Raw genomic sequence first — 12,695 nt, 5'->3', positions numbered from 1 at the left:
ACAAGGCAGAGTAACTGGGATTTGATGATTTGTTACATTCAGGGGTAGAAGATGAAAATAAGTCGGGGGAACCTCTCGTAGGGCCCCAGCATAGGCAGTGGGGTGCTGCTACCATCCCTATCATCAGAGATCAACAACATCGGCAGGAAAAGCTTCAGGGGGGTGGGCTGCAGACAGATAATGAACCCAGTCCTGGACTGCAAGTCTCATGTGTCAGTGTCACATTCACTTATCCATTCATGTATTATTTTTAAAAATGGATTTTTAAAAAAATTTACATTTATTTTCATTTTATTTGAAAGGTGGAAAGAAAGATAGAGCAGACAGAGTGATCTTCCATCTGGTGGCTCACTCCCCAAAGGCCTGCAACAGTCAGGGCTGGGCCAGTCTGAAGCCAGGAGCCTGAAACTCCATCTGGGTTTCCCACATGGGTGGCAGGGATCCAAGTACCTCATCTATTATCTGCTGCTTCCCGAGGGTATGCATTAGCAGGAAGCTGGGTCAGAAACAGAGGCACTCTGATATGGGATGTGGGCATCCCAAACAGTAACTTAAACCACCGTGCCGAACGCCCATCCCTCAACAGAGAGGTCAAGGTGGAGTTTGGGCCAACAATACAAATGTGTGAGTCATGCATCTGTGGTTGATTCTACTCTTCCTTGTGACAGAACCAACAGAGAACCTCAAGGACCATTTACGGAACTCTGGGGAGTGCCAATACTGGAAAGTCGGGCAGATGAACAAACAGTAAAGGAAGGAGGCAGAAGATACCAAGTGACAGATGAGAACTGGGAAGAGGGCGCTGTCCTGGGCAGGGCTGGTTTCAAGGGATGAAAGGGAACATTCCACGCCACAAGGCTGCAACTGAGAGGCTGGCGAGATAAGGGCTGGAAAATATGGGTCACTGGCGGGGTGAGCAAGCAGAGTTTCAACACTGCAGAGGACGGGGGAGGAATACAATGAGTGGAGGAGTAACTGGGAGGTGAGGAAGAAGAGGGAGACGGAGCTTAGGAGAAGTACTTTTGAGAGGAAGAGTCAAGGGCCGGCGCCGTGGCTCAATAGGCTAATCCTCCACCTTGCGGCGCCGGCACACCGGGTTCTAGTCCCGGTCAGGGCGCCGGATTCTGTCCCGGTTGCCCCTCTTCCAGGCCAGCTCTCTGCTATGGCCAGGGAGTGCAGTGGAGGATGGCCCAGGTGCTTGGGCCCTGCACCCCATGGGAGACCAGGAAAAGCACCTGGATCCTGGCTCCTGCCATCGGATCAGCGCGGTGCACCGGCTGCAGCGGCGGCCATTGGAGGGTGAACCAACGGCAAAAGGAAGACCTTTCTCTCTCTGTCTCTCTATCTCACTGTCCACTCTGCCTGTCAAAAAAAAAAAAAAAAAAAAGAGTCAAGGCAGCCAGTCACTGGAGGACCTGGGGGATGTTCAGAGCCAAGGTTAGGGAAGGAAACTTCTACAAATCACTGGGCTAATAGTCTGTAGACTCCCTCTGCAGCCTCTCTACTGTAAGAGCTTATCTTGTGAGTTTATTTCAGGCTCAGAGCTTGTCAAAAGGTACTAGAAATTCAAATAAGATGTCCCCCAGGTCCCCTCCTTCAAAAGGAGCCCACAGGCTAGTATGTGTCCTTGGGGACAAAGAAAAAATGAGCGAAACTCAACACTTTGCAGGATACTGCATTATACTTGTGGTCAGAAATACAAGTGGGGTGGGCAGCACTGTGGTACAGCAGGTTAAGCAGTCACTTGCACAAGCAGTGTCCCATATCAGAGTGCTGTTGGAGTCCTGGCTGCTCTGCTTCTGATCCAGCTCCCTGTTAATGCACTTGGGAAAGCAGCAGCAGATGGCCCAACTGCTGAGGCCCCTGCCTTTGGCCTGGCACAGACCTGGCTATTGAGACCTCTTGAAGGGGAACCAGCAGACAGATCTTTGTCTCTACCTCTCTGTGTCACACTGCCTTTCAAATAAGTAAATAAATCTAAAAAAAAAAAAAAAATTGGGGACAAGTAGTTTGGCATATCAATTAAGATACTACTGCGGATGCTTCCATCCCATACCAGAGTGCCACAGTTCAAGGCTCGGCTCCAGCTTCCTGCTAATGCACACCCCGAGAGGCTCAAATGTCTGGGCTCCTGACAACCACATGGGAAACCCAGACTGAATTCTGAGTTCCTAACTTCTGGCCAGCTGTGGCTGTTTTGGGCATTTGGGGAGTAAATGAGCAGATGGAAGATTTTTGTCTTTCAAATAAGTAAAATTAAAAAAAAATATATACAAATTGGTAGGCTAAATATGTTAGTGTCACTATAGATGGATCCCTGGTAGAAAATGCACAATTATACCTCATTTAAGCACAGAACTCACTGACAACTACATTTAGCTGCACCCATATTCAACCTCCTTTCCCTCCCTAATTCTGAAAAAACCTGCCCCCCCCCCCCCCCGAAACAGCTTCTCAGAAAGCTTCATCAAGGCAGATGCTGGACGTAGTAGAAAGCTGCTGCGCCTTTTTCCCTAGCCCTGCACTCATTCTCCCACTTGTCTGTGATGACGCCCCAGGACTCCCTTGGGGGAACCCACTGTACTCCCAGTCCACGTGATTCAGATGGATCTGACATCATGCATCAAGGAGCAGGCATATGTGACTGGCTCAGAGTTGAGCCTAACTTGGGCCAGCCTATGACAAGGATGGCCCAATCCACAATGAGCCAATGAAAGGGATGGGCCTAACCTACACTGGGACGTTGAATGGCTTAGAGACGGGCCTAAGCCATGCTAAGCCAATGAGTTACTTAGGGATGGGCCTAAACCAAGCGGAGCCAACAAGGGTCCAAGCGTAGGCCTTCTGCACATCTATCCAGGAAAAACACTCTCTACTGGGGTTGGGAACAAGGTGCCAGGAGGTAAACTGGGAACTGGTAGTGTTCACCTCGTCCTCATAAGGGAGGCTGACTGAGAATAAAGGAAAGCAGAGCCAAGAAATCAGGAGACCAGGTCCTGACAACATCACTGCACCACCTGGATGCAGTCATACCAGGTTTAAGATTCTGCGAGATCATCAACTCCCTGCCTTGGTTTTATACCAGGTAGGCCAGGATTTCTGCCATAAATAAGTCCTAATTAATGCATGAAATGAATGATCTTATTTGCTGCAAGTAAAACAGGTAAGGGGTCAATAACCCCCTATTCAAGCCGTAAGCTCTGCTGAGCCTAGATCTCCTCCAATATGCGGTCACCAAACCATTTCTGCAGTATCAAGGGCCCAAGGCCCATGCATCTACAAATGGCCCCTGTGTAGCCATGAAGACACTGGTGATCCTATGGAGGACAGTCCCAAGTGTGTGGCACGGAAGTCAGTATACGATGGGGTGAGCAATGACAAATGCAGACCGACTTTTCCCGCAGTTGAGAGAAATACCATGCCCAGATCTGATGGAATCAGCCCTCTGCCTACTTCTCTCAACACTTCCTACCTCTCACTCACTCACGCCCCAGCCATCTGCCTTCTTTCTCCTCCTTGAACACGCCACGTTGGCTCTCACCCCAGAACCTTCACCCTGCTGTTCTCTTGGTCTGGAATGCTTTTCACTCAGATCCACTCAGTCAGTTTCCTTCTTGCCACACAGATCTCAGCTGAAATGTCCTCCCCAAAGCGACCTCATCTGAATATCCCACCTAACACTCCCTCCAGCTCTCCCTGTCGTACTGACCCCTGTTCTGTCCTATTTCACCACTCCCTCTCCGAGTTTTGTTTGTTTGTCTTCCTCAGTGGAATGGCAGTTTCTGAGTACAGGGAACTTATGCCTCACCTTCATTTTTATCCCCAGTGCCTACAACAGTGCTTGGTACATAAAAGGCATCCAGTGAACAAAGAGGGCAAGGTGGAGATTGGCCACCTGAGAGGGCAAGGCGAGACAGGAAGCAAGAGACCCCCTGAAGGTTAGTTTATACCTGCAAATCCCTAAGCCTGAATTCTCTCCTAGCACCTGAGCAACTGGAATGGGAACGGGATGGGGGAGAGGAACCACATTAGAAACCACCCCAAACCCCAGGTTACAGGGAAAAGTGTGCATGGTGGCCCTCCTCCTGCACCCTATGGCACATACCTTTCAGAAAAGGCCTTAACAAAACATTGTTCTTTTGGCCAGGGAGGTTCCAAACTTAACCCTCAAGAAAGACTGAACCCGAGACGCTGCAGAAGGTCCTCCGACTACGGAGAAGGGTCTAATTACAAGTAGCCATGGGGAAGGATACGATTTTAGATTCAGGGACCCAGGAGAAACCAAGACCCAGACATGTCACAGACTTCATGATCAAAGAAACAAGGAACAGCGTTTTAACCCAAAACACTGACACTTTAAAAGCAATACTAAACGAAGAGAAAAATATATGCTAACACAGAGGAAAGAAGTTAACAGCTGCTCTTTGCTTTGTTATGAAACCTTAAAAACACACGATTTTTCCTTTGCCATCTGAAAATGTCTCAGCAAGTTCTGGCACACTGCTCTCTACCAGAGACAGGTTCTCTTCTTCACCTTCTGAATTTTACCATCACTTTCTGTTTCCTGTTGACTGAAGGGAAATTCAATACATTACTTGGAAACAATGTTATGCTGAGAGGTTCAGTCTACTCTATGAGGCAGGCAGGCACGCCAATCGCTCCTTTTCTTAGAAGCAGAAGCTAGGGGCCAGCATTGTACCAACATCCCATATGCGTGCTGGAGCAAGTCTCAGCTGTTCCATGTTGGATTCAGCTTATTGCTAATGCTCTCTAGAAAGCAGCAGAAGATGGCCCAAGTGCTTGGGCCCCTGTACCCACTGGGAGACCTGGATGGAGTTCCAGGGTCTTGGCTTCAGTCTGGGCCACTGCAGCCATCTGAAGAGTGAAGTAGTGGGTAAAGATCTCTCTCTCTCTCTCTCTGCCCCTCTTGTAAAGATTCACAAATTTTTTTCTGGCCCACATAGACTTTTTTAAAATGCATTGTACTGGGTAGGTGTTAACACCTGGTCACAGTATACACTTCTGTACGAGCTTGCTTAAAAAAGGATACTGCAGGGGCTAGCACTGCGGTGTAGCAGGTAAAGCCACAACCGGTGATGCTGGCATCCCATATGGGCCCTAGTTTGTGTCCCAGCTGCTCATTTCTGATCCAGATCCCTGCTCATGACCCAGGAAAAGCAACAGAAGATGACTCAAGTAATTGAGCTCCTGCCACCCATGAGAGACCCGCATGAAGGTCCTAGTTCCTGGCTTTGACCTGGCCCAGCCCTGGTGGTTGAAGCCATCTGGGGAGTGAACCACCAGATGGAAATCTCTGTCTTTTTCTCTCTGTAACTCTTTCAAATAATTAAATAAATCTTGAAGAAAAAAATGGATGTTGCAGAGTCAGCATTTGGTACAGCAGTTACGATGGCACTTGCAACGCCCACATCCCACCCCAGAGTGCTTAATTCCAGTCCTGGCTTCACTCCTGATTCTAGCTTCCCACTGATGTGCACCCTGGAAGGAAGCTGTGATACGCTACATGGGTCTCTGCCACCCACACAGGAGGTCTGGATTGAGTTCTGGGCTCCTGGTTTCAGCCTGGCCTGGTCCTGGCCACTGTGGGCATTTTGGGGGTCAACCAGCAGATGAGGAATCTTTCTGACTTTCAAATACATAAAAATTTAAAAAAATCAAAGTGGGTACTGCATGCATTTATCTGTGTGTTGTTAACTTTGCATTCTCAAAACACCATCATGGCCCAGCAGCTCTGTGGACAAATCTGATGGGAAGCTAAAATATATATGCCACAGCATGCCAGGGAAAACAAACTGGGATCCAGTAGTTCCAAAAGCATCTGTTTTGTGTAACTCATTTCTACACTTGCTACAAAAAATGCATTGCGGCATGAGGTTTTTCCCCTTCTGCATGTTTGCATGATTAGATCTAACAGAAGCGTAAAAGAGACACACACCTCTGGTTTCCAAACTCCAGAAACAACAAGGCAACCTCTCAGGGCTTTCCTCTGAGTGAAGCCAGCCAGCACAGCTGGTCAGGAGTGATCCACACCCATCAATCATCAGGAATTCACTCAACACCCTTCTCCGTCCCAACCCCATATCCTCCACAATCAAAACAAATGGCAGAGCTGAAGGCACAGGGAGGGAAGAGAAAGAGGTTGCCAAGTGCCGGCACATGCTCCGACAGCTTCCACGTTCTGACGCAGGCCTTGCATTTTGCAGAAGTGACATCATTGGGGAAAATCAGTCAAGAGTCAGCAGGCCTCACTTTGTGCTTTCAAAGCCTATCATGAACTACCTACAAAAATAGTTGGGCACGCAAGGACATAAGCTCACGGATGTACACCATCATTCCCAGGCGTGGAACACTGGAGGAAATGGAATGTCAACAGAAGACTGCCTGGAAAACTAGGCAGTTGTTAAAAAGAATTATAAGGGCCGGCGCCGTGGCTCACTAGGCTAATCCTCCGCCTGCGGCGCTGGCACCCCGGGGTTCTAGTCCCGGTTGGGGCGCCGGATTCTGTCCCAGTTGCTTCTCTTCCAGTCCAGCTCTCTGCTGTGGCCTGGGAAGGCAGTGGAGGATGGCCCAAGTCCTTGGGCCCTGCATCTGCATGGGAGACCAGGAGAAGCACCTGGCTCCTGGCTTCAGATCGGCGCAGCATGCCAGCCATAGCGGCCATTTGTGGGGTGAACCAACAGAAGGAAGACCTTTCTCTAACTCTGCGTGTCAAAAAAAAAAAAAAAAAAAAAAAAAGAATTATAAGGATGAGTACAGATGAAAGTTCGTGTCAGGTTAGGAAGTTAAGAACGGGTGCTACTTGGATTATGTCGTCTCTCTGCTGCAGGGGTAGAAATGGTCATAGAAGGCTGTGGCAGACTAGGGTACAGCAGGCTCTGAGAGCAGTACTTCTATTCAACACACTTCTTTACAGTATACCTTTTTTCTACAGTACACATATGTTGCTTCTGAAATTTTAGAAAGCTTATACTTGTACAATAAAAATAGAATAGCTATTGTTCCAGGATAAATTTATTCTACTGAACAAGATGCCAGGGAAAAGAATGCTCCCCGTCCTCCACCCCTTTTCAAACATTTCTGGAACACCTACTAAGTGCTTGGCCCTGCTGGGAGAGGCCGACTGAGGCCGCTCCAGCCACAGTAGTCGGTGCAAACGCAGCGCCAGCGGCAGGCACAGCCTTGGTCCAAGCAGCCACGCTCTTGTTAGGAAATTACCTTGCAAAGAAAGGGAGTGCCATGTCTTGGCTGGCACTTTCCAAGGCAAAAGAACACATTTTGGAAACAAAAATAACATCTTAGAATTAGCCAACTTAGGAAACGATCTCCAAAAAAATGAGATAAAACATACACACCAGACGCCCCTGAGACACAGACAGCAAGGAGAGCCGGGTTTCAAAACTGGTTACAATACAGGCGTGGGGGGGGGGGCGGGGGTGGTCAGGCTCTGGGAGCAGCTGGTATCCAATTACTCTAACCAAGTCCTAAAACGCCATCCTAGCCCAGGATACGCCGAAACCAAACTGGCAGCGAAAATGACAGGCCTGGGCCCAGCACACGCTACAAAGGCCATGTCTCTGGAAATAAAGTTAAAAGCAGCCCAGGGCTCAAAGTAGAGAGAGGCACAACCTGGCAGCGCACCCTGCACAAAGACATGGGCGAGGCTCAGGCCCCCGGGAAGGCGGAGAACCTGGGATGGCTTGGGGACGAGCTAGGAGCGTCCCGCAGGGCCGTGTCCAGGTGATGCTGCGCTTCCCCGCGGCCTCAGGGAGCCAGGTAAGCCCAGCCGGCACTCAAGCTGCGGGGTCAGCGTTTCCAGCCCCCGGCCAGGGCTTCCGCCAAGTGCTGTCAGGAGAAATCCGAACCGTCCCGCAGCAGCCCCGGTGTGTAACGGCGGGGAGCCTGCTCCACACGCGGAGCCCAGGGGAGGTTTTGGGAAAGAGGCCTGCACTCGGGGTGGGGGTGGGGGGTGCAGTGCTGGGAGCGAAGGGACCCGGGGACCTGCGGGCGGCCGGACCCGAGGGTCACGAGGAGGCGCTGGGGCGTCCGGGACCGGAGTGCGGCGAAGGGAAGCGGGACCGGGCGGGCGCGGACGGAGACGCAAAGTTGGCCGGGACGAGGAGCCGCGCGCGGGCACACACGGTGCAAAGGCACGAAGGGAGGCTCCGGGACCCGCGAAGTGTGCGCAGCCGAGAAGCGAGGGGGCGCGCGGGGCAGAGGCGGGGAGTGGGTGGGGAGGGGTCCCGAGAGCGTGGGCGGGCGCCGGGGCGGAGGAGTTTCGGGCTGCAGCGGCGTCCGCCAGCGGCCAACGCCCGCGCTCCGCCGGCCAGCTCGGCGCTTACCTCAGCTCCGGCTGTGAGGACGAGGCCGCCGTGGTGGCGGTGGCAGTGGCGGCAGTGGTGGCGGTGGCGGCGGCGGCGGCGGCGGCAGCGAGGCGCGGCCCGGGTCCTCGGGCCCCCGCCCCGCTGCTCGCGACCGGCGTCTTCCATTGGCTGCCGCGCCACGGGACGCGTCCGTCTCGACCAATCAGCGCCTAGCAGCGCCGTTTGGAAACTTTTTTCCCAGGCCCGGGCGCGGCGCGGCCACGCGGCGGCGGTCCTGGGCGGGAGGAGGCCTGGGAGGTTCCCGCGGCTGCGCCGGGACCGGCCGGCCGCTCCGTGGACTCCCAGAAACGAATTTAGGCTTGCCGGCCACGCCGTCCAGGAACACACCTCGGCTGTCTCCTCCACGCCGGTTGCATTTTACCGTTCTTGCTCTTTCCGCCATCAGAGGGAAGAACAAAGATCGATCCAGGCTGGCTGAAAGTAGCCTTGCCCCATATTGTTCCTGTTCCTCTACATCTTAGAAGAGACACTTTGCATTGTCTTACTCCTCAGGGGCAGCAGAACTTAGTAGAATTTGCTCTTAAGCCTGGTTTTGAATCCTGATTCTCATTAGCTGTGTGATGTTGGGCAAGTTACCCAACAGCTGTGACTGTTTGGGGATTATACAGGGCTAAATGAGTTAATTTAGCATTTGTAAAAGTTTAGGGTCGGTGCTATGGCGAAGTAGGGAAGGCCGCCACCTGCAGTGCCGGCATCCCATATGGTGGCCGGTTCTAGTCCTGGCTGCTCTTCTTAGAGTCCAGCTCTCTGCTATGGCCTGGGAGGGCAGTGGAAGATGGCCCAAGTCCTTAGGCCCCTGCATCCACGTGGGAGACCCAGAAGAAGCTCCTGGATTTGATCAATGCAGCTCCGGCCATTTGGGGAGTGAACCAGTGGTTGAAAGACCTCTCTCTCTCTTTCTGCCTCTCAAAAAATAAAAAAAATAAAAAGTTTAGGACAGTGCTTTGACCTAAGTACAATATACTTGTTTAATGATCATGAATTTTTTTAGTGGTTAGTGTGTCATACACAATCCTAAATTCTTGGTATGGGTTTTTAATTTAATTTTCAACAGTAACCCTAATAGTTCACTTACAAATATTTATTGAGCACTCCTAAATGCAAGACACTCCGATTACCCAGTGAATAACTCAAAGATCTGTCCTCACAGGGTTTGCAATTTCAAGAGACACTAAACCAGCAAGCAGATAATGAAAGATTTTCAGGTTAGTGATAGGAATAAAGCAAATTCATGTGATAGGAGAGGGCTGGGTAGAGGCCACTGCAGAGACTGGACAGAGTAGGCCACTCGAAGGAGGTGGCAGTGGAGCTGAATGTCCAGTGATGAGAACCACATGGGAGCATTTGTGTGGACTCATTTTTCTTTTTGCTTATTTATGGCTTGAAAGGCAGAGAGAGAGTGACCTCACATCTGCTCATATACTCCCAAATGCCCTCAACAGCTGGGACTGGGTCTGGCCTACGCTGAGATCGGGAGCCCAGAACTCAATCCAGCTCTCCCGTGCGGGTGGCAAGCAGTGGAGCCACCACCCCAGCTATGGGAACATCAGCAGATAGCTGGAATAGGAGCGGAGATGGGACTGGAACCGAGGGGCTCTCTTGTGACATGCAGGTGTCCCAAGTGGTGCCTAACTGCTGATCTTTCTCTTCCTCATTTTCAAAGGTGCAGGAAGTTAAGCTGCCCAAGGTCTTGCAATTAACTTCAGTAACAAATCAGGCTCCAAAGCTGCCTCCATGGATCTCCTACACCACTGCTCCTTGGGACTGTGCCAGAGGCCTCCCACCATCCTTAGAGTTCTTCCTGCCTCTCTGCTCTGCTTGGAAGGAACCTTCTCGAATTCTACTTTGAGTCCTTGCTAGTTCCTCAAAACAGCTCAGAGCCAAAAAAGAAAGCCTCACCACCCACATCAACAGGGTTAAGGAAAGTACCAAAATGTCTTTCAGGAAATTTCCCTTCTGGTCCCAAACACTGATAAATATTTTGTGTTGTACTTCTCAGTTTATTTGGTCTGATGCTTTCAGCAGTTTATTTGACCCTCACCAAGTCGTGAGGTTTCTGGGCAGTGAGTTATCACCCCAGTTCACAGATAAACCGAATCAATGAATGGCATGAATCAGGTCATTTAAACTAATCATTTCCCAGTATCCCAACTTTTCCATCCAGAAAAGCAACAGGCACTGAAATGATTGAGTTCTATTCAGGAATAAGAGTTTAGAGAAATGGGGTTGTTATTAAGTCTTAAAAATGAAGGAAAATTTTTGGTATACTGCTTTAAAACGTTTTCCCTTTTTTTCCTAAATTCAGTTTGTTTCCTGTAGCCTTGCCTTAGCCTGAACAGATAGCTTGGTTTCTCCTCCTTAGGTCCTTCCTTTAAAATTTACCAGTTCAAACCACTGAACTAATACAGGTAGAGGAGAAGGTGCTTGGAAGAAACCCCTTTAGTGGCAGCCTGGTTTAACGGAGGGGCCGAATCAAAGGTCAAGCAACCACTGGAATAGCATCAACATCAGTCTTCAGCCTGGCTTCATGAAAAGATGAAGATAATTTGAACAAGGAAAGAACGGAAAGTTACTTTTACTCTCTGATAAGAGCTTTCCCAGGAAGGAAATGGAACTAACAGAGACTATACATAGGAAAATAGACCTTAAAGTACTTTTACAAATACCAACTCGTTATTTTGATCCTTAATTGTCTCCTTTAAGAGCTGACAGACTCTTAGTCTAGTTTTCTATAGGAAGCAATACAATTACATTTCCTTTAAAATATCTGTAATTCTGTCATTAGCCTCCCATTTAGTGCTTTTTTTTAATTCACTGCATTTACCTGTTGAGATAAGGCACAGCTCTGGACTTGAAAGAATGCCAAAAAAAGTGAAGTAAAATGCTTCTCTTGTGATTCAAAACTCTTTAAAAAGGCAATTATATTCCCTAATTGCTTTGTTTCCTGTTATATATTTTGAGTTAGCATGGGCTGTGTTCAGAGATTCTCAACTGGAATAAAGACGGTAAGGAAAAAAACACCTATTAAGAGTAGTCAAGTATTTGGTTCTTGAAAAAAAAAAAAAAGCCCCAATGTTATTAACAGGGTTGATCTGTTCTAATTCCCAGGGGGAACGCAACTGCCCACACACACACACACACACACACACAGAACGTTTTGCTCAGCAATGATGAGTACCTGAGCAGGCAGATGATGCATACCTGTCCCGGCCTTGGAAAACTAAATACAGGCACAAAGGAGCCTGTGGCTACAAGTCTGATCTTGTCCTCCCAAACACGTGCCCTCAAGAGCGTCTACAGGGGGGCAGCAGTCCCCAGTTAACCCGGATTGATGGCCTCCGGGAATCACCTCGCACCAGAGACTTGAGGGGGAAAGCGTCCTCCTTGGGCAATCTCGACTCGTTGATTCGTCTGCAGAACGAATTTGCTTCGTGGCAGTCCGTAAAAGTAACCTTTCTACAGCCTAGCCGGTTAGCTCATCCTGAGCTGCGCGTAGGTTGAAAACTTCTGTTTTCTCCTCATTTGCAGCAGGAAATGGGCGTCAGCTGGCAGTTTCAGACATCACCCCGTGGCTTACAAAAATGTTTGAAATTTCAGGCAAAGGCACGGATTGTGGGGCTTTTTGTTGTTGTTTTTAAAGCAAAACACATGGCATATTTATGCAAACACAAAGTGTTACGGGCTTCAAAATGCTTCTTTCGGCTCGCCCAACCTGTCGGTGAAAAACTTGTGTTCACTGGTACCGAGCTGGAGACCTGCACAACCTAGTTTCCTTACTGAAGTCAGCGAGGACCGGGTATTCGTGGGAGACACTGCCCAGCACACACTTTTTAATTTTTGCCAGCCGGGTGGAAGCCCCTTGGGCGGTTTTTTTTTCTCACACTCGCCACTAGGCTGCGCTAGAAATGAAGGACTTTGTGGACTATGTGCCATTTAATTTTTAAAAATAAAATAGGGCTATCACGTGATGAGAGAAAAAAAAAGCGAAACAATCGCGTTTTTATTTAAATCCGTTTAAGTCGCCTTCCTTCCAACGAGCCGAAAAGCTGAATTTTATTAAGTCCTCTTCGGTCAGTTCTTCTCGGTTCCATCCCACAAGCCCCCCAATTCCCTCCTCGGAGGTTCCTTTTGACTCCACAGCGGTAAGCCTCGAGCAAGGCCTCCTTCAACTTAGGGGTTCCGGCCACAAAAGTCACAGTTGCCCCCCGGGAAGTTCCCTATTTAGAGGTTTATCGGGAGGGGACTGAGCCTGACGAGGCTGCAGGGCCGCGAGGCCCCGCCCCCCCCGCTGGT

General features: G+C 49.8%; 1 protein-coding gene and 1 long non-coding RNA gene across 10 annotated transcripts in view; one reads left to right on the top strand and one right to left on the bottom strand.

Annotated features, from left to right (window-relative positions):
• The window catches only part of NDE1 (nudE neurodevelopment protein 1), a 41,512-nt gene extending 28,823 nt beyond the window's left edge, over nucleotides 1–12,689 (bottom strand). For 4 of the 9 annotated variants that reach the window (XM_008257793.5, XM_002711777.6, XM_089321608.1 and 1 more), the window contains exon 1: nucleotides 8,361–8,521. In XM_008257793.5, the coding sequence (XP_008256015.4) occupies nucleotides 8,361–8,507 (147 nt within the window). In that variant the 5' untranslated portion in view covers nucleotides 8,508–8,521. Of the gene's footprint in view, nucleotides 1–8,360; nucleotides 8,522–11,580 lie in introns of those variants that run through there. The other 5 variants (XM_089321614.1, XM_008257794.5, XM_089321611.1 and 2 more) reach the window with 4 other exon arrangements.
• LOC138847047 (uncharacterized) lies at nucleotides 7,533–10,393 on the top strand. Its single transcript, XR_011384669.1, has 2 exons — nucleotides 7,533–7,794; nucleotides 10,066–10,393. It is a non-coding gene; the product is annotated as an uncharacterized LOC138847047 (long non-coding RNA).
• Nucleotides 12,690–12,695: the final 6 nt, after the last annotated feature.

This window comes from Oryctolagus cuniculus, chromosome 19, assembly GCF_051225735.1.
Source record: "Oryctolagus cuniculus isolate XC-2025 breed Fujian yellow rabbit chromosome 19, ASM5122573v1, whole genome shotgun sequence".
Lineage (NCBI taxonomy): Eukaryota > Metazoa > Chordata > Mammalia > Lagomorpha > Leporidae > Oryctolagus > Oryctolagus cuniculus.
This window is presented reverse-complemented; position numbering and strand designations above follow the sequence as displayed.